Genomic DNA, 27,267 nt, shown 5'->3' on the forward strand with positions numbered 1-27,267 from the left:
TACCATAGGTCACTTGCTGTGTCAGTTGCACAATATAAATTCAAGTTGTTGATGTTGTTACAGTGATATGTGAGCACAATAACATCAGAACTAGCAGGAGTAAGTTGTATGACCCTTCAAGTTTTCCTTGGCATTCATTCATAACTTTGCGGCTGCTCTGATCTTTGGCCTCAATTCTACTGTCTAATCTCTATAATCTTGATTTCCTTGCAGTTTAAGTATCTGTTTTAGCCTTGAATGTGCTTGATGACTCAGCATCTGTTATTCTCTGGGGTAAGACATTTCAAAGATTCACAACTCGATGAGAAAAGGAATTCTTCCTCATCTTAGTCTTAAACAGGCAATCCTCTACATGGAGACTGAACCCCCAATTTCTAGGCTCTCCAATGAGAGGAAACACGGTATTCACCCTGCCAAGCCTCCTCAGTCTCATATGTTTCAATAATATGTCACTGAAAGCAGAATCTTTAATGGCTTTTGAAAAAGGAAGTGAGTAAATATTTAACAGAAAAATTGTGGGAATTGTGGGAGCTAAAGCAGGCATGATAGGAATTCTATGCTGTTAAATATTTAACAGAAAAATTGTGGGAATTGTGGGAGCTAAAGCAGGCATGATAGGAATTCTATGCTGTAAAGTTCTAACTACTAACCAGCTGCAGGTTGCCAATGGTTGCAGGAGAACAGAAACCAAAAGTAAATGCTCATCTATCCATGCATTCTTCTAACTTTAAATTCTGCTTTCAACCAAACATTTATCCCAGATTTTTTAAAAGTAGCTCATATAGCCTTGACTATTAATGGTAGTCAACTCCTCATTCTCCAAATTCTTTCCAATACATCAGTGTCCCTTTGAACAGTGCACAAAATGGTACACTGGCTTCTAAATATGGTCTCAGCCATGAATTAGCAGCTAAAATAACGTTCTTCATCAGCAAATGCTCTCGTATGTCTAAGTGCTTGATCAGCTTTGCTGACAACGCTCACTGGCTGTTTTTTTTTGTGTGGCTAGTTGTTGATAGTCAGCAGGCATCCATTTCTTGCTAAGTGTTTTCTTTATCACGGCATGTTATTTTGCATTTGGCTAAGTTCAATTAATTGGACCCATGTAATTTGTCCCAGATAAATCTGATCTCATGAACTACCCTGTTCTCATCACCTGGTCATATACTTGCAACCATTCTGTAATATTATAGGAGCAACCTTTCTATGTGCTGCCTACACTGATTAAAAGATTCTGACAGGCTGAACCTGCACAGCTATGCCTGAAGACTTTGTGCCTTGAAGGTTAATGAAAGTTCTCTCGACTTAGTGTAGTCCATTTTTAAAGGGCCTAATTTTAAAGACAAAGATGGCACCTTAACCCTCTGACATTTTGAATAAGTGTAGGGGACATTAAAGTTAAAATTTTCAATCTCAACAATAAAACAAGGTACTGTGACATAGACTCTGAGCTCTGTGGAACTGATGAAATGACCATGAAGCCTACTGCATTGCCATATTCAATGTTGCTGTAGCCAAATAATTCTCCTATTCACACATCCCATGCATGTGAGGAAGAATTAAAGATCCTGATGCAAAATATTCAAGGGTGTCGTCGATTTAAAAAGTCATATAGGATATGAGATACAGGAGACCATAGATGCTGGAATCCGGAGCAACAAGATGCTGGAGGAACTCTGGTCAGAGAACTCATTTTCACATATTAAAATGGTGAGATTTGGACTTGTGTTTTCTGGGTTATTACTTTGGGCACCTAGAAGATTAACCATTGCATAACTTCCCCTAAGTGAAACATTTGGTCCAGTACCAATCAGATGGTAGAAGTTTCACCACAGAAACAAAGCCTTTACCTGTGCTTGGTCCGTATTGATGGTTCTAACCTATGACCTTACATTTGGCTGCCCTTTCACTGCACCCTTGAATACCTAATTGTTCCTCAAATGCTGGAGATGAGTTTATTTCATTAGTCACTTCAAATAGCAGTTTCCAAGTTCTATTAATCATTCCTCTTAATATAATTTTTCTGTACAAGCGGCACAGCAAATAGTGCTGCTGCCTCACAGCTCCAGTGACTCAGATTTGATTCTGACCTATTGTTGTTATAAGAGTCTTGAACAGACTTCTTGTATGATACAGATGAACTCTTGATATCTCAATCTACCTTGTTGTGGCTCTTGCACATTTGTCTACCTGCACTGCACTTTCTTTGCAACTGTAACATTATATTCTGCATTCTGTTACTGTTTTTCCCTTTGTACTACTGTGATGTAATTATGCTTGGAATTATCTGTCTGGATGGCATGCAAAACAAAGCTTTTCAATGCATCTTGGTACATGTGACAATAATAAGCCAATTACCTCTGCTGTCTGTGTGGAGTTTGCATGTTCTTTTTGTGACAATGTGGGTTTCCCCCAGTTCCTCCAAATTCCCCTCATGTCCCAAAGATGGGCTGGTTGGAAGGTTAATTGGCCACTGTTAATTACCCCAAGTGTAGGAGGGTTATAGGACAATTACAATATGTAAAAGAGAATAGATTACAGGGAAATAAGTTTGGGTATGGGGGGGGGGGGTGGAGGGGTGGTGGGTAGAGAGTGGGATTGCTCTGATGGCATAGATTCTATGGCCTGAATGGTAGCCTCCTACATTGTAAGGAAAGGTGAAAAATAACAAAACAAAGTTCTTTATAAATACCATGTTTTGTTTCCTTCTCCAAATTTGCACCACTTTTTATACTGAGTCACAGATTAGTGATAACATTATTTTCACCATTCACTCCCTAAACACACCGAGTTTGAAATTTACTGAATTCCCCTATTTATACCTCCTTTGTGTTGCAGTGAGCCCTGTACCAGTCTTTTCAGGTTTTCTGTCTTTATTGTGTGATTCAATAAATGAGGAATCGAGCTCTGTATGATGGGTTTTAAGAATTGGGAATATGAGCATAGAGATCCTTACGTCTGATTCATATACTCAACTAAAAATTAATGGAATTCCATTAATTCACTCACCCAATAGCTGTGGCTACCTGTGAATCCAAATGTGAGAAATCTGAACAGAAAATATGTGATGGGTGTTGACTTTGGTATGTGATCTCAACAATCATTCAGATGACCTACCCAGTTTAACTTGAATCACCTTGTGAATTTTTTCATAAAATGAAAAGACATAAAGCAATATGCATGCTTTATTTCCCTGCTTGCTTCTCACTGGTCCTCTGCTGAAAGTGTAAGTGATAAGGACTTCGAGCACCACAGCATCTTATGAAGAGTTGAGTTGCAGACATATCAGTTTGACTATTTGGAATAGTCACTCCAGGCCAGCAGAAGAAAGCAACCCCTGCTAATAGGAAGCAGCTGAAAATGGACACGTGTTGGCAATGGTCAGGCAGCAGTGTAGGTGGGTCTAAATGGGGAGCATTGGACATGAAAACACTCGGGAACCAATTGATTGGAATGCATCAGTTGTCTGGGTCAAATATATAACATCATCTACTTTGTGTCGGATATTTTGTCACCACAATCTTGATTTAGGCAATCCTGTATTAAATGGACAAGTTGGGCTGAGAGGCTGTTTCTATGCTATATGGCTCTATGACTCTAAATCCTAAATTTAGCGCTGTTCTCTCATCCCTGCTACATATATTTTTAACAATATTGCTGGCTGCTGACACTGCTTTCTACACTGACTTTTCAAAGGTGCATAAAAATGAACAAATATTCTTAATTATTATAAATCTAGTGATGTAATTCTTCTCACCTTCAGTAGAAACTGTAGAAGTATGACCTGTTCAGACAGACTTGCAGGATGAATGTTGTGTACCTATTTCACTGGTTCCCAAATATGTGCCAAGTGCTTGTTGTGCCATACTGTATCTGAAACTCATTGACTAAAAGCAAATGGCTTTAGTATTGAATCCAAATGAAAATGCCTTGTTCTTTCAGGGTACTGGTGCTGAAAGGTGCAAGTGTGGACGATGAGCTTTCACATTCCCAGCTGTTTGTGCAGCCTTTTCTAATCTCACTGCAGAATGTGGTATCTGGTATAATTATGCCCATCTGTGGTCCATCAAGAATAATATACCAGAGGCAGATGCACAGTAGCTTTAACTTTGTTCTACGCATCTGAAATGAACTGATGGAAAAATTGCATTGGTTTGTGTTGATAGGGTAAACAACTTAACCCATGATGATTTTTTTTTCTTATTATTACATTGTTTTTATGCTCCATTATTTCCTTTGTTTGATGTGCTTTTTTTCTCTCTCAAACAGGCAAAGATGTTTAAGGCAGCTTTTGATACCCAGAGAAATTTCCTGTTGATGGCCTGTAAGCACCAGCAGCCCCTGGAGGTGGGTAACTGTATGTGTAGAACGAAGTTCCAAAACCACTCATGTGAAAGTTAACTAAGTTGCCTTGAAACTGATCCACTGTAGCCATGAGATTTCCATGAATTAACTGACTGTTGAAAAGACCAATAGCATTATGTATGAAGTAGGTTTCTCTACATGTCTCTGACTGGAAAATGCAACTGAAGGTTTCTTCTGACAGCTAAGCTCTTTAAGTGCTTAATATTGAACCTTTCACAGTGTCTCAAAGTGTTTCACAGCTAAAGAAGTGCTCTTTGGAAAAAAAAATGACCCTGTAATGTAGGAAATGCAGCAACTAGTTTGCAAACAGCAAAGTTGCACAAGCAGTTAGATAATGACAAGATAACCTTTTTTTATTGATGCTGGTTGAATAGAGACTGGCCAGGTCACCATGGAAACTACCCCATCTCTTATTCTTTCCATCTCTTCCCACCCATCCCCCAGAGTGTAATTCTTGAAATATGTTCTGTGATAGGATATTGCAAGCACAGCTATATAAAAAGTTTTATTTTGAAATAGTGCCTCACATTGGCAGAAAACGAGCAGCAAAGCTGTCTACAGCTATCTTACAGAACAGTGTTTCATTGGCTGCAGCTAATTTACAAGACCCTTTGTTTAACATGTCATCTGAAAGACAGCGGTGCTGTCTGACTACTGCACTGAATGTCAGCCGAGATTATGTACTTAAGTATTTGGAGCGTGTCTTGACCCCACAACCTTCTGAATCAGAGGCTAGGGTGCTACCACTAAGCAACAAATGACACTTAAATTACATTAAGTACTGAATATGCTTGGTGTTTCATCACATGTGTTTTTGAAATTAGTGAACTCCCTTCTCCTAAACAGCAACATGACTGCTGGTTTTGACCTTGTGAAATCTATATCTTGACCCGGCACTGTTTTTTGCACCTGCTAAAGCATATGATGAGCAGCAGCAAATGATTTGAAGATCAGATGGCGTTTAGATCTGTCTTGGGCAGCTGAGTATAGATGGAGGGTGATACCATTGCAGTTCCATTGGTGAAAGTCCTCCTGTGTAGGAGGATAATGCTGTCTATATTTGCAGAAACTCTTGTAATATTTTCCATATTCATTGTGAGGAAGTTAAGCTATTGTTTCATGGTATCCAGAATAGTACACAACATCAGAGATGCTTACATTTCTGGAAGGGAGACTCAGACCACCTTGGTGGTGACACATTTATAACATGTACATCTGTCCCATAAGTATAACAATATTGACTATAGCATAACTTGAGACATCTGTTATTCGGGAAAGGTGCAAGTCATTTTCTCAGATTGGAAATTGTCTGAGCAGGGGCATTGCCAAATAATTCATGCATGTTTACTTGTGGACAACAAAAAGGGGAAAAATAAACTAGGTTTTGCAGTTCTAATCAAAACTCAAAGCTAGCCATACCTGCCGTAAAATGGCATCTCACTTGATTGTTTGAAATTTATGTTTGGATCCCAGATTTCTTTGTACTATTCACCCGGCCTTAGACATTTATGAAAACTTCCCTGGTGTCTGTATCTTCTTTTAGAGAGATGGTAGCCTAACTTTTACTTAGTATTCACTGCTTCACTTCAATAGAAATTTTATTTTATGACCTGTAACATGGGGAACTGTGGGTTTGAGCAAGTATCTAACATATGAATTAATGTGCTGTGGTTCCATTATCACCTCTGCCATTAAACCTTTTTTTTGAGTATCAGGGATAGGTCTCAATTTGATTCTTGAAATATGTTCTGTGATAGGATATTGCAAGCACAGCTATGTTAAAAGGTTGGCCAGAACTTGCAGGGGAAATGTGATGGTCTCTGTGATACAGATTCAAAGTACTCAGTACAACTTTTGGATCCTGTTTTCAGCTTCTGCAAAAGTTGAAAAGCCCTTAGAAAATAGACACTTACATACAATTTTTTTAGCTATTTTCATTGTGAAATTTAGAGCATCCGGGAAATAAAACGTTTGGATTAACTTTGAATGAGTATCCTTGTTGGATTGAGAGGATTAAGTTAAATCTTTTAATAATTTTTAAATAGAAAAGCAGAACTTATTTTGTTTCTTGCTGAATCATTACTATGACAAGTAATAATTTCTTTTAATCAAGATGATAATCACCTTGCTAGAGCAGTTTATGACTTTGAACACATCCATCCTTCTCTTAACCCCCTTTGCCTTCAGGAGAACAACCCCAGTTTTGCCACTTTCTGCATGTAACTAAAGTCCATCTTAGCTAGTGCCAATGTAGCAAAATGCCCTGACGACATCTCTAAGGTCTTGGTATCCTTCCCAAAGTCAATGCCTAGGATTAGACACAGTACTCTAGCAAACATGTGCCTGTGTTTTATTACCCTTTAGCATCATTTCCTTGGTATGTACTTTGTACCTCTAATATGTGGGGCCCAGTTTTCTCGACTTTTCTTGGACCATGATAATTTTGAAACTTACAAATCTCACTGTCTGCACCTACTTTAAAATTTGTATTATTTAATATACATATATTTCCCTTCCTCACTTCTTTGTCTAAAATTAGTCATTTCCTGGTTCTCTTTGCTAATTTTAAGATGCTATTATACACACCCGATTTGTCTACCATAGTTGGTGGAAAGACTGGGGGGGAATTGAGAGGAGAGTCACTCAACATTGAGCTCCCACTTGCTCACCTTGGTCTTTTTGCTATGGTGGTTCTTACTATTTCGTTTCTGGTAGTAATGCAAATATAGTGATATTCGATGATGGCAATGTGAGGGTGATTAGCCTTTCTGGCCTGGCAATTAAGTGGTACAAGTGTTATTTGCCGCTTGTCAGCGCATACCTGAATCATCATTCATATCTTGTGGCATCTGGGCATGGGCTGCTTCACTCTCTGAGCAGTAACGATCTGGTCTTGCTCCACCTTGCTGAATCTGCATATTGCCAGATTAAGTTCTTACCTGCCCAATCATAATCGGAGAGTTATCTACAATTCTTGGGTCACCTGCCATGGTAAATGTCACAGTGGCATGGCAGATAGCGCTGTTGCCACATGGCTCCATTGACCTCACCTGCTCGCTCTCTCTGCAGTTTGCATGCTCTCTCTGTGATCATGTGGGTTTTCTCTGGGTGCTGTGGTCTACTTCCATGTCCCAAGACCGTGCTGGTAGTCAATTGGCTTCTGTAAATTAGCCCTTATGTGGGTGGCAGAGGATTCAGTGGAGAGTTGATGGGCATGTGAGAGAATAGGTTTACAGGGAAGTAATCAGGAGAATGGGATGGATGGGATCGCTCTGAGAACCAGCATGGATTTGATGGGCTCAATAGCCTCCTCTTACACCATAAGAAAATATAATTAAGGGCTTCTCTTTGCACTCTCTTGCTGTTATCTCAGTCCACTGACAATCTATGTTTGACTCTTTTGTGCTTTTCATTGACGTGCTGTCCCATAGCAACATTATCTGAAAGTGTGTCATCCATTTCCATGTGGACACGGATACCCAGCTCTACTTTGCCAACTGTTCCCTTGACCCTTGCAACCTCTCTAAATTGTCAAATTGTTTGGTATCCAGTTCTAGTCCAGCACTAAAAAAAAATTTCCTACAATTAAATTCTGGGATGATCAAAGTCTTTCTATTCCACTGAGACCATCCCACTACCTGACAACTATCTGAGTCTGAGCAGATCATTTGCAATCTCAGTATCATATTTGACCTCATTGTGAGCACTGATCATTTCTAGTTCTATATCATCACCCAACTTTTCCCCTGCTGCATCCCATCTATTATTCACTCCTATTTGCTATTAACCATCTATTTTCTGCCCTTCAGAAACTGAAAGCCATCCAAAACCCTTTGCTGCCTGCACCCTATATTTTGATGCCCATTCATATCTCAGTAGTGTTCTGGCTCTTGGTTAGACATTGATTTTATATTACTCTTCTTTGTTTCACATTTTTCTGTGGTCTCAACTTTCTCACCTCAGTAATGTCCTCCAACTCTACAACCCTCTGAGATATTTCCACTCCTCCTCCAATACTGGACTCTTGATCATTTCCATTTTAATTATCTGTCCTAGCTCCAAAATTCCCTCATTAAAGCTCTCTGCCTCTATTTCCTTCTTTTAAGATGTTCCTTTAAACCTCTGTCCCAAGATCACCTTTTGTAGCTCATGTTTTGCTTTGTAAGATTCCCAATAAAGTTGACTATTCCCAATAAAGTTGACCCAAAATGTTGACTATCCCTTTGCCTCCACAGATGCTGCCTGACCCACTGAGTTCCTCTTTTTATTTGCTTCAGATTACAGCATCTGCAGTTTCTTGTGTCGCCATAAAAGCCTAACTGGTTCACTAATGTTCCTCAGGGAGGACATCAACCACCCTTCCCTGGACTTGGGGTATGTACAACTCGGAGCCACCCATTCCATGTGGTTGACTTGGAAGTGACCTGCAACCAGTCAGTTGTAGGTAGCTCACGTCCATCTTCTCCAAGGCAATTACAGATCAATAAATGTTGGCTTTGCTAGTGAAACCCAGATCCTGTAAGTAGTCTTGTGCTGTGTACTTTAACCAAGCAAGCAGGTTATTCTTGCATAACATAAGAATCCTGAAAGTAGAAGGAAGCCATTTGGCCTGCCTTGTGAATCTGGTTGCTTCCAATTTCTAACTCTCCTTCCACAGTCTTGTAGATTACAGCTCTTCAAGTCTGATGCAGGGATTCATCCCGAAACATCGACTGTCTATTTCCCTCCACGGATGCTGCCTGACCTGCTGGGTTCCACCATTAGTTTGGTTTTTGATCCAGATTCCAGCATCTGCAATCTCTTGTGTCTCCGCAGCTCTTAAACCACTCAGTCAGTTGTGTCATATCATGAAGAGCAGTTCTTCCTTCATCATTCTTTATGGCAGTGAGATCCAGACCCTGCTATTCATATTGTAAAAATGTTTTCCTCAACTCCCTTCTAATCCTCCTATCATTTAACTTAAATCTATGACGTTTGTTGACCTCTCTGCCAAGGGGAAGTAGATACTTTCCGTTCACCCTGTTTAGACGTCTCAATTTACACAGCTCATTTAAATCTCCCTTCAGTTTCAAAGAAGATGTCTCTGCTTGTAACTGTAGTTCTCTAACCCTGGCAACATCCACCACCAAATCCTCTGCACCCTTCCTGATGTTGTTGTGTGGTGACCAGAACTTTACAGAATACTCATTGTTGCCAGATTAGAGTCTTATATGGTTCTACCATGATCTTCCTGCTCAGCAAATATGCCCTATACCACCTTAACCACCTAATCTTTGTGCCCTGTTAGCTTCAGGGATTTGTGGACATGTATGCCAAGATCCTCTACACTTCCTGTTGCTTCTGGGAAACAGAACCTTTTATACTGTGCTGTTGACCACCTTCACCCTTGCATCACATTTAGAGAAAGAGTATGGTAACACTGGTGTCTATGCTGCAACGTATGTTTACTATTGGTACTAAGTACATTGAATTTCCTTTTCAGGACTTCTTGACCAAATATGCCTAATTCAAACATTCAAATGCTAATTTATTAGGGAACCTGTTTTTAGTTCATTCTTCTGATATGGCTGTTGCTGATGTGACTGGCATTTATTGCCCATCTTGAGTTGCACCTCAAAAGGGTTGACATGCCACTTGAGATCGACAGTAAGCATCCGTCAATATTCATAGGATAACTGATTTCTTTCCTTAAAAGTCATTAATGAACTAGTTGGATTGTCTGAATGATTCAAGAACTTCATGAGCAGTTTTACTAGTGCTATCTTTTTGTTTCCAGACTTCATTTAAACTAAATTCCAACGCTTAAATTGGTATGATGGGATTTGAATAGGATTAGGCCAAGCCTATGGATCAATTGTCCAGTAATGTAATCACTGAACTATTAAATCCTGTTTAAGCAGGAAAAAATGATTAGTTTGTTGTAATGCATACTAAGGGAGAAATGGCTATGAAAGGGTCAGATGTTACATGAATGAATGAGGAGAGAGCACATGTTACTCTCTTACTACTAGACTATTTTGCTTACACAAAGTTATAAATCAATAGTTTTGTTGTTATTAATGCAGAAGTGGCTTTGTAGAAAAAGCATTCTGCAGTCTGATAGGATTTGGATATTTCCTGTTACATTGTTAAAGCAATGACTATTCTGTAATAATACTGAAGGCAAAGGACAGTTGAGTGTGCCTTTTTATATTTTTAACAAGTGTTACTTTTCATTTCATTGGTTAGTTTGAAATCCTGCATAATGCAGAATCATCAAGAGTAGAGCCTGAGGTGGAGATAGTTCAGGATGATGTCTAAATCATTATCAATAGCGGGTGAAAGAGGTTCAGTCAGTCATAAATATTTAAAAGTGAATATAAACTTCTGAGGGCCCGAGAAGGTGAAAGTGTCGGATTTGTTTTTTGTGTGGTTGAACTGTGGCTTAGTTTTGAAGCTTTTTGATGTTGTTAATGACTTGTTGAGTTTTAATGAGATCAACCAAAGGACAATCAGCTTCATCTTTCATTGGCTGTGTTACCTGGCAGAGGTTGTGTTGCCCTGATATTGAATATGCACTCACTTTTTTCTCCCTCATCTGACAGATCTTCCTTAACAGTTCAAAAAGAACTTGGATGTGGGTCAGAGCCGAGGCTTAAGAGTCCAAACCTATGCAATATATTTGCGGAATTAAAGTTGTTTAATGGAAGATTCTCTCTTCTATTTGAGTCTATAACTCAATGACATATGCATGTGAACTGCTGCCGCACAGTCATTGTGAATTTTATTGCTATGTGTGCCAGCTAAACACGTATTACATTTGTTTGTTAGTTTGATTGAGTTTATATTTGGCTTTTGGGAGCACTTCAATTTTTATAACAGTGTATTTAAAGGAAAAAATTGTTGAGACCTAAACTTTTTAAACATTTGCCATAAAAGGATTTAAAAGGAAGGGAAGCTGTTTTAGTTGTTCACTTGTTGGATGTGGATATCACTGGAAAGGCCATCATTTAACGCACATCTTGCATTATCCTTGTGGCTGTGTTGGAGAGTTGCCTCCTTACACTGTTGCAGAGATTGACCTGAAGGTTCTCCATGATGCTGATGACTTTCTGATGCTGATAGGATCGTTGCCTAGCTGCAATGAAGGAACAGTGATACTTCCAAATCAGGAACATGTGTAACCTGGAGGAAACCTGCAGGTAGAAGCTTTCCCATGCATCTACTGCCTCTTGTCCTTCTAGGTAGTAGAAGGACTGGATTTGGAAGACGGTTAACAAAAAATTGGGATAAGTTTCCTTGGTGCATGTACAAACGTCGTCCTTTCTTGTGCCAGTGGTAAAGGGAGTAAATATTCAGGGTGTAGGCTGGTTTGCCAGTCTAAAATTGCCTTGTCCTGGTTAGTATTGAGGACTTTGAGCATTCTTGGAACACAGTCACCCAGGCAGGTGGAGAACATTCTCACTCTTGTTACCAGCTGAACTACTGGAGTACCTACTCCCTCACCCAAGGACCATTTCTGTTGGAACATTGTTTGCACCAAGAGGTGTGAGCAGACCAGTGTGGGGGCAGTGACTGGAGCATGGGCCACCATGAGAAAGGAGGCAGCAATGGAGCAGTGGGTGAGCAATGAGTGGCAGCAACTGGAATGGCGAGGAGGTATGGGGCGGCATTGAGTGTACAGGAAGGAGACAATGAGTGGTGCAATGGGAGCATTGGCATTTGTCTTTTAACATGACTAAAAACGTCACTTACGTACCGGTAAAATAAAATGCATTTCTCATGAATGACCTTTAGAAGGGTTTGAATTGTAAATCTGACCCCACAAAAAAGTTGTGCACCACAGTGTATGTTGATGAGTTGACTGTTACAATTTTTGCTCCAACTACAGAACTGTGTGTTGGATGCACATTGTGGGAAATTCCCTTTGACCTTGGTGCCCTTGATGAAGTTTTCTGCAATCCAGAATTAATGGGCTAAAAATTCTGGCATGAAATTGGGCTGTGCAACATAATTCCTGATCTGTTCCATGGCACTGCAGGCTCTTGTACCAAAAGCAGGAAATTTGTATAATTTATTACTTATTTGATTCCTCGTGTGATGGCATTATCTTCCTATTGATCCTTAATAATCTCTGGTTATTTTTAGAGCTGTTGATGTGCTGTCATTCTATATCACAATAAATTAATTAAAGTGTCTCACCAGCTGCTGCTCAGCACATCAACAACACCCGTCATATATTCCAGGCACTAGGTATATTTCAAGCCAGCAGAGTGTGGCATCGCTCAAATGTGTGGAAACGAGAGCCGTAGATCAAATACGCATAGAAATGATAGATGTGAAATTTACAGTCGTGTTTTACAATTGAATCTCTCAGTTGTACCAAGCACCAATATGGGTAAATGTAACTAGAGGAACAAATTATGTTTGTCATAGAGGGATAGCCAAGTGACACTAATTCTCTGTGCTTAGTTCTGTTTCTCACCCTCTTTCTCTGTCTTGTAATACAGGGGAGTAAGACAGCCACAGAAAGACAACTGTATCACTAGATGTGAACACTCCCTATTTGAAAGGAATGGGACCTATAATACAAGGATTTCTACTGTGATTCTGAATATTGGGAAAGCAACAGCCCTATGCATTTTCTTAGTCACTTGTGATAGAATGCCTCCATTTCCCAGGCTTTCTATTAAGGTCAACACCTGTAGGTAGGCAGGGTTAAGCATTAATCTCGTGCAAAAGAGCCAGTTACATAGCCATTCAGAGTGGCTTCTCATTCTATACCATTAAAAGCTGAACTATGTATATTAGTGTACCTTAATTACAATATACAAATATACAGTGGACATATAAACTCCATGTTAAAGTGAAGCAGTAAGCCTCTGGAGCAAGTGTTAACTTGCTAATCTGGGTCTTGGTGGTTTTCTGCATTGGAGTTTGGAGTATTTAGAGTAGTAATAATGATACTAATCATCTGAAACTTGATGGGCAATACAAACTGAGTTATGATTAATTGTTCCCTAAAGGAAAGTTATAAACATATTGTCTTTGAAATTGGATAAATGGCAGATGCTGGGAATCTGAAATAAAAACAGAAAATGCTGGAAGCACTCAGGAGATCAGAGAGCACGTGTGGAAGAGGGAAACGGAGATAAAGGAGGCTCTAAGTGGAGCAGCGGATGGGCAGTGAGTGACAGCAACTGGAGTAACAAGGAAGTATGGGGCAGCATGAGTACGACAGCAAGGAGACGATGAGTGGTGCAAGGGAGCATTGGCATTTGTGTCTTTTAACTTGACTATAATCATCAGTTACGTACGAGTAAAATAAAATGCATTTCTCATGCAATTGTTCGGATTGTAAATCTGACCCCACGAAAAAGATGTTGTTTCAGGTCTGAGATCCTTTGTTAAAACTGGGAAAGAGAGATTAAAAGATGATAAAATTACCTTTAATCTCTCTCCCAAATTCTGCAAAAGCATCTTTGATCTGACACATTAATTATTTCCCTTTCTACAGATGCTGCCTGGCCTGCTGATTTGTTTCTAGTATTTTCTGTTTCCATTCGCATTGTTCTTGTCTCAGTTGCCCTGTGCTCCAGATTCTAATAACCCTTTCATCTCACCACCTGGTATGTTTATTCCGTGAACTCTGAGCAATGTAGTAGAGGTCAGCTGGATGGGGGTGGAGCAACACAGTAAAACCTGGAACTTATCTGCAACATGGTAACTACGGGGACTGTTATTCGTACAGCATATTTTGGGTAAAGGAACACCAAGTTGCTCTACAAGGGGAGAGATTTGTATGGAGCACCATATTGGAGTTGAATTAGAGAAGGGTAACCAAAAGGTTAATTTGATGAGAACCATTTTTGAGGATAATTTTGAAGGTTGGGAGAGGGAAGAATCCAAAAATATTCAATATGGAAATTCCAAAGGCCAGAGAACAAAGACCTGAAGAGTTGGATTCTGTGATGATTTGGAGTGGTTTTTTAAGAGCCGCTGTTGGAATATGGGTGTGGTCAGCAGTTGTGAATTTATTGTCCACCCCAATAGCGATTGCCTTTTTGAGTTTCTGTGTGCAGTGAAGGTAATTCCACAGTGCCATTAAGCAGGGAGTTCCGGGACGTGTGGATAAGTGTGGTTATGTGGAACACGATATGGACCACGGAATTTTGAATGAAAGTTACTATAGGATAAAACTGGAGATTAGCCAGAGAATTTGAAATTTCAGATGATGCAGACATGGTTTGGTGATATGGAACTTTAAGTAACCTGTCTTGACTAGGGACTAAATACATCATTCATAGTTTGTCGAGCTGAAACAGGGCATGAAAATTAAGCATCTTAGCAAGCAATTGGGAAAGAGGACAGAATTGTCATCAATGTAGCTTTGCTGCTGCATCATCAGACTCCTAATGTAGATGACTAACAATAAAAATTCCTATGTATTTTTTACCCACTAAAGGTAAGCCTTGGACTGATGTATAACGGCTAAGTCCATCCATGAAAAGCATTGGGCTGGACAGCAAGGAACAATAAAGTCAATACTGCTAAGAGTAATAACGAGAAAACATCCAAGATCCTGAGATTTTCACTTCTGGCAGCAGCTTTGTTTCCAAAGGAGTTAAATTCTGCTTACTGCAAAAACCCATTCTGTCTCTAAGAATATCGGGTGCTTAGACAGTAAGTATAGCAAGAGGTAGCAAATTGAAAGAGAGCTTAAGAGAGGAACGCAGAAGAAATACTCCCTCATTTATCAACATTGTGCAAACATGGCTGTGAGGTCTGCAGTCTTTGTACAGGATACACAATGATGCAACATTTAACAATAATGCCTTCATCTGAATGCAACAAGTTTGCCGTTTGACCAACCAAGAACCAAAATCCAAAAGGGAGCCAATTCACTAATAATGGTTCCCAGCAATGAGTAGAATATTTGGGGAACCTGTAATGTTAAAAGGACGTTAGTGTAACTGCCAATCATACAAGCTGTAAAAAGACTTCCCTCGTTGTTCGTCGCCCTTTAACAAAATGAAAAGCGCAGTGCAATTCCCTTCAGCCACTGATTCTATATAAAAGATTTTCTGTGATGCAGTTTGTTTATCCTTACAGTCCAGCTGCTGCTCTGTGTACTGGCACCAGTAGCAAGTCATATCAGTCATGTGATCTCTCCCTCTCCCTCTCCCACCTCCAGCTATCAAGTATTTATATATAGAACATCTCCATAAAAAGCAACAGATGACACTACCCGTGGAAAGCTGTAATTCACTGCAGTTGCAAAAGGATTGGCAGAGCCCAGAATAACTGTGTACTTCATTTTCATTGCTGTTGATTGCACATTCTGTGCTGCATGCTGTTTACAATATATCCCATTCTTGAACAGCCAACTGTGCTCTATAAGAAAGTGCTAAAGTAAACCGGCAAGAAAAACAAGCAATGTGACCAAAACATCTTGTGCTCTGTGAGCTCCAAAAAAAAAGTTTCAGCTGGGTAGACCAGGAGAGTTGTGGTTTCCAGTATAAAAGCTGAAAGTGCTGTTCACTTCTGGTCAACCAGAGGAAGCAGAAGCTCAGCAACTGTAATTCTTTACAAGGTGTAACACCGAAAGCACTTTCTGGTTTTCATTTTCTCAATGCGGCAATTCTGTGTGACACTGTTTCCGTGACTACTTGTGACATAAATGTTTAAGAGCCTTTCTAAATTCATTTCTCTCCTGGTTGTAATTTCTCTTGACATCCTAGCATTTGTGAATTGCATTTGGAAAACATTATTTATGTGCTACAGAAGTCCATAGAATTAGATGGCGAGAAGACCTGGGAACAGGTTCCACTGGGCGAGCACAGTTGTCGACAGCCTTCTAAGCCACCCAACAGAGTTGACCATTTGCTAAGAAATTGGGTTTTGTTAGAATTCCTCTGTTTTTCCATCATTGTGTGAAGGACTGATGGGGTCATGCTCTGGTGATTTGTAAAGCCTCCGGTGCCTGGAATATTTAGCATGTGTGCAGCAGTGGGCGAAAGGACAAGAGTGGAGGCCTTTGGGTAGAATTCCTCCACAGTAACACGAGAATCTATTTGTCCACTTTCAGCCATTACAGGTGGTAGAGTGTTTTAAAAATTTAAGTCCTTTTTTTTGGTACTCTACAAGATAGAAATGTTGGACTTTAAGCAATTTATCTCCTTCACTGAGTTACCAAACTCAAGCCTCTGAATTGATCAAATTCACTTCCATATGCTCTGAGACCTGAACCAGTTCAGAATTTACCCACCCCCCCCTACATTGGTTTTCCTCTATTAGGTAGAAAGAATTTTTAAATCTCTTACAAAAATACTCACGTTGATCCACAGGAAAAGCCCTAATAATCCCAAACACAGAACATGTCAAAGGAAAAGTGATAGTTCTGGGCTTACCTGCAGTTTGATAATTTGAGGTCCTGCTTAGGGTTCTGGCCTGCAGTGACTGAATTAGAGTTTGAATCCAGGACCTTACTTAGGTTTCATCTTGTGAGGACTACCGTGGGTGTCAGGGTTGAAGTCTTACTGGCAATAAACTTGAGGGCTCACTGTCCTTTGAAATCCTGAGATAAGGAATTACATGAGATTTTAAGGTTCCTTGCTCAGTACATAAGTAACAAAATCCTATGCAGCTTAGAGCAAAATCCTTGAAGGTCAGTTGCTTGTTGTGCTGTGGCCTCTAAGATTGAGAAGGCACTGACTCTCTCCCTTTAGTCAGGGAACCTTCCTTCAAGTGGGATGAGCATCTCAGCCATGTATATTAACTCATATATTGAGTGTTAACTTCTACCTGTGTGCTCAGACCATCAGGTCTATCACTGGTAACTCCACCCATGTTATATGGTTTGGATGCTTTTCAGTCCAAGTCCTGTGTGAGGCCACATTTCTTTACTACAACTTTCAATTGTTCCAGCATTGCCGAGCTCCCCACAGTTTAATCCCATTTGACTAGAAGCTTAGTTGGCTGAAAGTTGTAGGAAAGAATCTGGATGGTCTGAGCACATGGGAGGACTGGCTCAGATCTTGACTTCTAAAAGCTGCTTAATCATTCACCAGCATCAAGAGTGATGAAATGGTGTGAATGGGAGCAGTAACATTCCAGAAGCACAGCACCACCTAGGAAGGAGTGATTCCCTTTTGATTTGCCTCCTACACTAGTGCATTGAGGCTGTAGTGTGGGACAACATGTCACCTCTTTCCCTTGTGACATTATCACCAAAAGAATTGCAGTGTTATCTTCAGTTTCTCCTCCAAATCTTATGCCAATTAGGTATGGGCATACTACAGTTCAATTGTCGTTGCTAGAATTCCTTATTGATGAGCGTATCATTGGTAGCAGGAGATACAATTGTTCACCTACCAGCTCTACCACTGAAGGAAATTTGGGATGCAGCCGTGTCACCATTGGCCATGTCCTGAGAACAAATAAATTATATTAAGTTCTCCCTAACATCTAAAGTTTATTCTGAGTTTGGAGAGACAAAAGACTGCAGATGCTGGAATCTGGAGCAATAGACAATCTGCTGGAGGAATTCTGTGGGTCGAGCAGCATCTGTGAGAGGAAAGAAATCATCGACGTTCCAGGTCAAAATGGTTTGACCCAAAACATCGACAATTTCTTTCCTCCCACAGAGGCTGCTCGATCTGCTGAGTTCCTCCAGCAGATTGTTTGTTTGTTCTGAGTTTTTTTTTTAGAAGAGTCTTGCAGCAACGAAGTGCCTTTAATGTGTGAGGATGTAGGCCACCCAGGATCAGCAGAACATCTCCTGACACTGCTGCTTATGTTCAGATATCACAGGGAGATGCCTAGCCGGGCTCTCCACTGAGGCAATAAAACTGATGACTCTAACTCTTCTGTGGTTACAATTCTTTTCTCATTAATTTGGGGATTCTGAACAAGAGGAACTGACCTCTCTCTCCCACATACTTTTCCTTTCCAACCATTTTATGCTGTTAATTAGACGCAAAGATGCGCATCCCTTTAAGAATAAGTGGAAGGTACGTTCATTCCAGAATACAGTCTGCATTGTTAACTGTTGTCATGGTAGTTAGAAACTTACAGTGGCTCCTTGTCCAAATTTCTTTTGCAGAAACAATGTCTTGTGTTGTAAGCCACTGAGCAATCTATAAACACTGGTGGTCCAGTACTACCTATAGCAAGACACAAACACTTATATAAGGGAAGGCTGTAGAAAGGGAGGATGTCCTATAGGAATTGTCCAGAGTCAGTGTGGGTGGAAGTCAGAAATGGGAAGGGAGTGATCACTCTATTGGGACTATTCTACAGACTTACCCCCCACACTGCCCACCCTGCCCCAGTAGAAGCAGAGATGCTGTGGAGCAGATCAGGAGGCAGATTTTGGAGAGATGCAAAAATAACAGGGTTGTTGTTATGGGTGATTTCAACTTCCCTAATATTGATTGGCACCTCCTTAGTGTAAAGGGGATAGATGGGACGGAGTTTGATTGGTGTGTACAGGAAGGATTCCTGACACAATATGTGGACAGGCCGACTAGAGGAGAAGCCATACTGGACCTGGTACTAGGCAATGAGCCTGATTGGGTTTCAGATCTGTCGGTGGGAGAGCATTTTGGAGACAGTGAGCATAACTCCTTGACCTTTACCAAAGCCTTGGAGAGGGATAGGAGCAGACGATATGGGAAAGTATTTAACTGGGGGAGGGGGAATTATGATACTATTAGGCAGGAACTTGGGAGCATAAATTGGGTACACATTTTCTTGGGGAAGCGCACAGTGGAAATGTGGAGGTTGTTGAGTGCGTACTTGCATGGGGCTCTGGATAAGTTTGTCCCGTTGAGGCAGGGTAAGGATGGTAGAGTGAAGGAACAGTGGTTGACACGAGATATAGAATATCTTGTCAAGAGGAAGAAAGAAGCTTACCCAAGGTTTAGAAAGCATGGATTTGACAGGGTCTGTAGAGTTACAAGTTAGCCAGGAGGGAGCTTAAGAATAGACTTAGGAGAGCTACAAGGGGGCATGAGAGGTCCTTGGTGAGTAGGATCAAGGAAAACCCCAAGGCGTTCTACATATGTGAAGAATAGGAGGATGACTAGAGTGAGGGTAGGACTGATCAGGGGTAAAAGAGGAAACGTGCATGGAGTCAGAAGAGGTAGGGGAGGTTCTTAATTAATACTTTGCTTCACTATTCACCAGTGAGAGAGATCTTGATGTTTGTGAGGATGGCGTACGACTGACTGATATGCTAGGGCAGGTCGATGTGAGGAAAGAGAATGTGCTGGAATTATTGGAAAACATCAGGATAGATAAGTCACTGGGGCCAAACAGGATATATCCAAGGTTATTACGGGAAGCTAGGGAAAAGATTGTTGCGCCTTTGGTGACGATCTTTGCGTCCTCACTGGCCACAGATGATTGGAGGGTGGCTGATGTTGTTCCTTTGTTTAAGAAAGGGAGTAGAGATAACCCTGGGAAGTACAGACCAGTGAGTCTTACTTCAGTGGTGGGCAAATTACTGGAGACGATTCTTAGAGACAGGAATTGTGGGCATTTAGAGAAGCACAGGCTGATTAGGGACAGTCAGCATGGCTTTGTGAGGGGCAGATTGTTCCTCACGAGCCTGATTGAATTCTTTGAGGATGTGACAAAACACATTGAAGGTAGAGCAGTGGATGTAGTGTGCATGGATTTTAATAAGGCGTTTGATAAGGTTCCTCATGGAAGGCTTATTCAGAAAGTCAGGATGCATGGGATCCAGGAAAACCTGGCTGTGTGGATTCAGAATTGGCTTGCCCATAGAAGATAGAGGGTGGTGGTAGATGGAGCGTATTCTGCCTGGAGGTCGGTGACCAGTGGTGTTCCGCAGGGACCTGTTCTGGGACCCCTGCTCTTTGTGATTTTTATAAATGACTTGGGTGAGGATGTGGAAGGGTGGGTTAGTAAGTTTGTTGATGATGTGAAGGTTGGTGGTGTTGTCGATAGTGTAGAAGGTTGCTGTAGATTACAACAGGATATTGATAGAATGCAGAGCTGGGCTGAGAAGTGGCAGATGGAGTTTAACCCGGAGAAGTGTGAAGTGATACACTTAAGGAGATCGAATTTGAAGGCAGAATACAAGGTTAATGGCAGGACATCCATTGTGGAGGAACAGAGGGATCTTGGGGTCCACGTCCATAGATCCCTCAAGGTTGCCGTGCAGGTCGATAGGGTTGTTAAGAAGGCGTATGGTGTGTTGGCCTTCAATAGTCGGGGTATTGAGTTCAAGAGCTGCCAGGTAATGTTGCAGCTCTATAGAACTCTGGTCAGACCACATTTGGAGTATTGTGTTCAGTTCTGGTTGCCTCATTATAGGAAGGATGTGGAAGCTTTAGTGAGGGTGCAGAGGAGATTTACCAGGATGTTGTCTGGATTGGAAAGCATGTTCTATGAGGATAGGTTGAGCAGGCTAGGGCTTTTCTCTTGGAGAGAAGGAGGATGAGAGGTGACTTGATAGCGGTGTACAAGATGAGAGATCGAGTGGACAGTCAGAGACTTTTTCCCAGGGCAACAGTGGCTAACATGAGGGGACATAATTTTAAGGTGATTGGAGGAAGGTATAAGGGGGATGTCAGGGGTAAGTTTTTTTTTTACAGAGTGGTGGGTGCGTGCGGAATGCACTGCCTGCAGAGTTTGTGGGGGCAGGTACATTAGGGACTCTTAGATAAGAGACTCTTAGACACATGAATGATAGAAAAATAGGGGGCTATGTGGGAGAGAAGGGTTAGATAGATCTTAGAGCAGGATAAAATGTTGGCACAACATTGTGGGCCAAAGGGCCTGTACTGTGCTGTAGTGTTCTATGTTTTATGTTCCATGACATTTGTGGTAAATACAGTAGATATTCATAGCTGTGTCAATGGAACAGTGCAGTTATTTCAGTTGCAGCAAGTCATTCTGAAAGCTGCAAGTGACATTGTCAATCTCTGTCATAGCCAGCTGCAGATTTCACCCCCTGACTTCCTTTCACAGTGGCATTTGGGGGTCTGTTACCAGGCAAAATATGATCGTAACTCAAACTCTGTGCTTTGACCTCAGGCATAATGTCTGTTCACAAGTTTGAGCATTTTCTCAAACTGCTTTTGGGATTCCAGCCCAAAAGAAGGGCAAACATGTTGACATTTAGCTACGTGGAATAAGACAGCACACTGAACCAAGAACAGTCGGCAGAGATGCAGAATTAGTTTTATTTTTATCTTTAAAGTGCTGCCTCTGTACCAGAAGAGATTTTGAGCAGAAGGTTTTATCAGCTGTAAATGGGAGATTTCCAAACTTTGAAATGAGAAAGTTATATTAATTTATGTGAAGTGCTTGTAAGTTGCATGAATATTGTTTGTCTAATCACCATGGCCACCACCATCTTCTCCAGATGCATTTAAATGAATTGGTCTGTTTTTATTCCACTCTTTGCAAGGATTTTAAATCAGATCAACTTAATGAATGTTAAACAACAGTTGGCTGATGGGGTGGGGGGGGTGGAATCAGTAGTTCATTAAATGAATGGGGAGGGGAAGATTCATAATGGGGAGTGTGGGGAAGGAATTAATTCTTTCTCTCAAAGTTGTGCCTCCTTCCTTTCAGACAGGCTTGTAACCTTACTGGAACATTGATGTTGAAATTTTCACTTGCACCAGAATGACTCCCGCTCTATGATTTATTAAAGAGACCAATGATTTTCTTTTTGCTGTTCAGATGCTTTTTAAATGCAGACAAACTTATTTCATCAAAGGCCAAAACTGGAAGAGTCATCCCTGAGAAAGCAAGCATTATTTCTCAGTGAAAGTAGTTTTGTTTTTAAACTCGAATGATTCAGTTGACAGCCATGACCACGTTTCTGCATTTTGTTGAGATGGACACTTGTGGCAAAATAAAAGGCAGAACTGCCATGAAGTGACTGACTGCTGCCAAATCCATATCTTCAACCATTTAAACAGAAACTGCTGCTAATTTTAATTTTCAGTTTATTCATACATTGGGCAGTGCTTGGAAAATCATTAGTAGTAACTAACTCTGCAGCCAAGCTATGAGAGTGGATCGCCTCCCAAACATGTGACCACTGCCATCGGCAAGGGCAAGGCCAACTGGCACATGGGAGCAACAACACTGCAAGTTACCCTCCAATTCATGGACTATTCTGACTTTAAAAATATATGGCCATTCCTTTGTCTTAGGGCCAATATCCTGAAAGTCCTACCCATCAGCATTGTGGGAGCTCAAAACAACCCATGCTCAATTATAATTGTATTGGCTATGAATATTGGTCAGATGGTGTAAGCTTCTCTACCAGTTTCCTGCTCAATTCATGAGAGTGGAAATTACCTCAGTTTTCAGTAGCAGTAGACCATAGCACAGTGCTAGCTCTGTCAGATAGTTTCAGACACTGAATAAAAAAAAACGATATAATGAAAATGTAGATTTGAGCAAAAGAGGGTAGGCTAATTATGTTCATTCTTTGTTCATGAAAAGAATGCAAGAAGTCATCTGTGGCTCAAGGATGGCACTCTGTCTGAGTCAGCTGATCGTGGGTTTGAGTCCTGCTCTGGGGCACAGAATTCATACTGGCGTCACAGTGCATTAATGAGGGGGTGTTACACTATCAGAAGTGCTGTCATTTGGATGAGATGTTAAATCAAGATCACATCTGTGGCCTCAGGTGTGCATAAAAGACTCCCAGCAAGTGAAGAGTTTTGGTGTTAATCAGCTTTTAAAAACTTTTTTTTTATTTCCAAAGTTTCAATTTGACAAATAATCCAATTTGGTAAATAAATTGCCTGTGGTGTTGCCCCTGGTTAGTTGAATGTTTTTTTTAATTACACAAAATTGTAAAAGGGATGAGGGAGATGCTTTAGAAACTCCGGCATGAAGCCAACAAATGGACAGAGCCTACAATGACATGGAGATATGAGACTGCAGAGGCTGGAATCAGGAGCAACAAACAAAATGCTGGAAGTTTTGATCCAAAACATTGATAGTCCATTTTCCTCCACAGATGCTGCCTGATCTGCTGAATTTATCCAGCATTTTATTTGTTGTGCCTGCAACTACATGCTGATTTAGTAACTTCCTATGTCGAGGGAATGATCATCAAACATCTTGACAGCTGTCAACTTCCTCGTGGAGACTGCACAAGAGCAGTTTTATTTCCTATGATTTTGAAAATGGGAAATCTAGACATATAGTCTATAAATAACCTGTCTTAATCTTTATATAATTCTTTGATATATTTTGTTATTCATTTTTGGGATGTGGATGTTGCTGGCAATACTTGTACTTGTTATCCATCCCTAAATGCCCCTGAACTCCGGAGGTAGTTAAGAGTCAACTATAATGGTGGGTCTGCTGACGGCTGGTTTCTTTTTCTGAACCAGGTGAGTTGTTGCGACAATCCAATTTCATAGTTACGTGTACTGAAACTAGATGCAGTATCAAAGAGCTTTTGGTAAAATTGAAGTTAATAGACATTGAGAGGATAAAGTTCTCTTGAGGGAGTAGATGTGGAGTTGGTTTCCTCTGGCTGAGGACCAGGGGTCACAATCTGAAATATGAGGGTGGCCACTCAGGACAGAGTTGAGAAAAAATTTCTACCTCCGGGGGAAGTGAAGCATTGGAATTCTCTCCCCAAGAGAATTCCCTCACTCCCTCTTTTTTTTTGCACTATTTATTTTTGTAATTTATAGTAATTTTATGTCTTTGTACTGTACTGCTGCCACAAAACAAATTTCATGTCATATAAGTCAGTGATAATAAATCTGATTCTGAAGAGGGCTTTGAAGGCTCAGTCACTCAATATATTCAAGATGACGGTCGATAGATTTTTAGTTATTAAGGAAATCAAGGTATATTTGTGAAGGGAAGATCTTGCCTCTCAAGCCTGATTGATAAGGTTCTTTGAGGAGGTGACCAGGAAGATTGAAGGTAGTGCAGTAGATGTGGTCTACATGGATTTTAGTAAGGCGTTTGACAAGGTTCCACATGGTAGGCTTCTTCAGAAGGTCAGAAGGCATGGGATCCAGGGAGGCTTGGCCGTGTGGATTCAGAATTGGCTTGCCTGTAGAAAGCAGAGGGTTGTGGTGGAGGGAGTGCATTCAGATTGGAGGGCTGTCACTAGTGATGTCCCACAAGGATCGGTTCTGGGACCTCTACTTTTCATGATATTTATTAATGACTTGGATAAGGGAGTAGAAGGGTGGGTTAGCAAGTTTGCACACGACACAAAGATCAGTGGTGTTGTGGATAATGTGGAGGGCTGTCGAATCTTACAGAGGGGTATTGATAGGATGCAGAGCTGGGCTGACAAGTGGCAGATGGAGTTGAATCCAGAGAAGTGTGAGGTGGTACACTTTGGAAGGACTAACTCCAAGGCGGAGTACAAGGTTAGTGGCAGGATTCTGGGGAGTGTGGAGGAGCAGAGGGATCTGGGGGTTCATATCCACAGATCACTGAAAGTCACCTCACAGGTGGATAGGGTAGTTAAGAAAGCTTATGGGATGTTAGTTGTGGGATCGAGTTTAGGAGCTGCAAAGTAATGATGCAGCTCTACAAAACTCTGGTTAGACCACACTTGGAGTACTGTGTCCAATTCTGGTCGCCTCATTATAGGAAGGATGTGGAGGCATTGGAAAGGGTGCAGAGGAGATTTACGAGGATTCTGCCTGGATTAGAAGGTATGGATTATGAGGAGAGACTAAAGGAGCTAGGTCTTTACTCATTGGAGAGAAGGGGGATGAGAGGAGACATGATAGAGGTATAAAAAATATTAGGAGGAATAGATAGAGTGGATAGCCAGCGCCTCTTTCCCAGGGCACCAATGCTCAATACAAGAGGGCATGGCTTTAAGGTAATGGGTGGGAAGTTCAAGGGAGACGTCAGAGGGAGGTTTTTCACCCAGAGAGTGGTTGGTGCATGGAATGCGCTGCCTGGGGTGGTGGTGGAGGCTGATACGTTTGTCAAGTTCAAGAGGTTGTTAGATGAGCATATGGAGGAATTTAAAATAGGGATATGTGGGAGGAAGGGGTTAGATAGTCTTAGGCGTGGTTTGAAGGTCAGCACAACATGGTGGGCCGAAGGGCCTGTATTGTGCTGTATTGTTCTATGGTTCTATATTGGGATAGTGCAGGGAAGTGGAGCTGAGGTAAATGATCAGTCACAATCTTGTTCATTGACAGAACAGTCGCAAGTAGCTGAATGGTCTGCTGCTTCCATTATTTATAGTATGTTCTTATGACCTACCTCCCAAGTGGGATGTTCATTGACTGTATAATGCTCAATTCCATTTGCAAATGAAGCAACCCATGCTTGCATTCAGCAAGACCTAGACAAAGTGAAGGTGTGGGCTTATACAGGAAGTGGCAAGTAACATTTGTATTACAAATGTGTCAGATAATAGTGTTCTCCAGCAAGAGAGAGTCTAGCCATCTACCTTTGATGTTCAATTTCATGACCATCACATTTTCCACCATCATCCTCCTGATAATATTGACTGTAAATTCAACTGAACAAGTCACAGAAATGTTGTGACTACAAGAGCTGCAAGTGTCCCTTGACAAAGGACCCCCCTCGTCCCAAATGCTTTTAATCATCTGCAAGGCACAAGTCAGGAGTGCGATGGAGTACTCTCCACTTATGAGGCTGAGGGGTGATCTGTTGGAAGTGTATAAAATTATGAGGGACATAGATAGGGTGGACAAGCAATATCTTTTCCCATTTATTGAGCAATCCAGTACCAGAGGGCATGCATTTAAGGTGAGAGGGGGTAGGATCAGAACAGACTTCAGGGGCACGTTTTTTACTGAGAGAGTGGTGGATGCCTGGAATGCGTTGCCTGATAGGGTGGTGAAGGCAAATTCACTGGGGCTTTTAAGAGGGGCTTAGATGGGCACATGAATGACAAGAAAATGGAGGAATATGGGATTTCTGCAGGTAAAAGGGATTAGCTATGTCGGCACAAAATTGTGGGCCGAAGGGCCTGTTCCTTGCTGTACTGTTCTATGTTCTATATGGACGAGTGCAGCTTCAGCAATATTCAAGAAGCCCAACAACATCCAGAACACATGATGAGAACCCTATTCACACAGTCTGACCATTCGTTCTCTCCAGCACTGGCATACATTGCTACAGTGTGCACTGTCTACAAAATGCACAGCTCTTTCTCAACTGGGCTATCTGATTACAGTTCTGAAAGCCATGACCTCTATCACCAAGATGAACAAGGGTATGGGAACAAAAACAGAAATGCTGGATAAGGGCATGGAACACCACCTACAGATTCCCCTCCATGATACACTGTTTGTGACATGGAAAACATTATTGTCATTTTTGTTGGTTATCAGTGAGTCTGAGCCCTACCCCAAGACACTCTGGAGTATCTTCACCAGAGCAACTGCAGCTGGTCAAGAATCTCAAGGGCATTTAGGGATGGGGAATAAATAGTGGTCTTGCCAGCAAGGCCTGTATCCTAAACTTGAATAAATTATAAAAATACCCATCAGTATTGTATCCTAGTGTGATTGTGACAGACCTGTGCCACCATGATTACACATTGTTATACAGCAAGGGATCTTTATCCACAGCTGGTATTCCTGTGTTGTACACTGACAGGTCTACATCCAGCAGTACTGTGACCAGACTTCTTCATTTTGAGTACACCTGGGTCAGGGATTCCTGTGAGCTGGTGGGGGTGTTACACTTTTTTTAAGGAGGCTTTGAGAACATTTTTTTTGAGGAGTTGTCCCTGTTCACCTGATAATCTCCTGTTATGATGGAGCTTGGAACAAAGTATCTGATTTGGGGGTCTGCTGTCAAGAATGAGAGTGATGTGGCTTATCTATTGGAAATAACTGACAATAGTTAGGGTCCCATTGCTGTGGATATTAGGTCTGGGAGAGAATGCAGGTG

The 27,267-nt window shown here is 41.2% G+C and overlaps 1 protein-coding gene across 4 annotated transcripts in view; it reads left to right on the forward strand.

Annotated features, from left to right (window-relative positions):
* cap2 (cyclase associated actin cytoskeleton regulatory protein 2) overlaps window positions 1–27,267 on the forward strand; it is a 134,648-nt gene that overhangs the window by 54,265 nt on the left and 53,116 nt on the right. For all 4 annotated transcript variants that reach the window (XM_052016562.1, XM_052016564.1, XM_052016565.1 and 1 more), the window contains one exon: window positions 4,270–4,347. In XM_052016562.1, the coding sequence (XP_051872522.1) occupies window positions 4,270–4,347 (78 nt within the window). The remainder of the gene's footprint in view (window positions 1–4,269; window positions 4,348–27,267) is intronic.

The sequence above is a fragment of the Pristis pectinata genome, chromosome 5, assembly GCF_009764475.1.
Source record: "Pristis pectinata isolate sPriPec2 chromosome 5, sPriPec2.1.pri, whole genome shotgun sequence".
NCBI classification, from domain to species: domain Eukaryota; kingdom Metazoa; phylum Chordata; class Chondrichthyes; order Rhinopristiformes; family Pristidae; genus Pristis; species Pristis pectinata.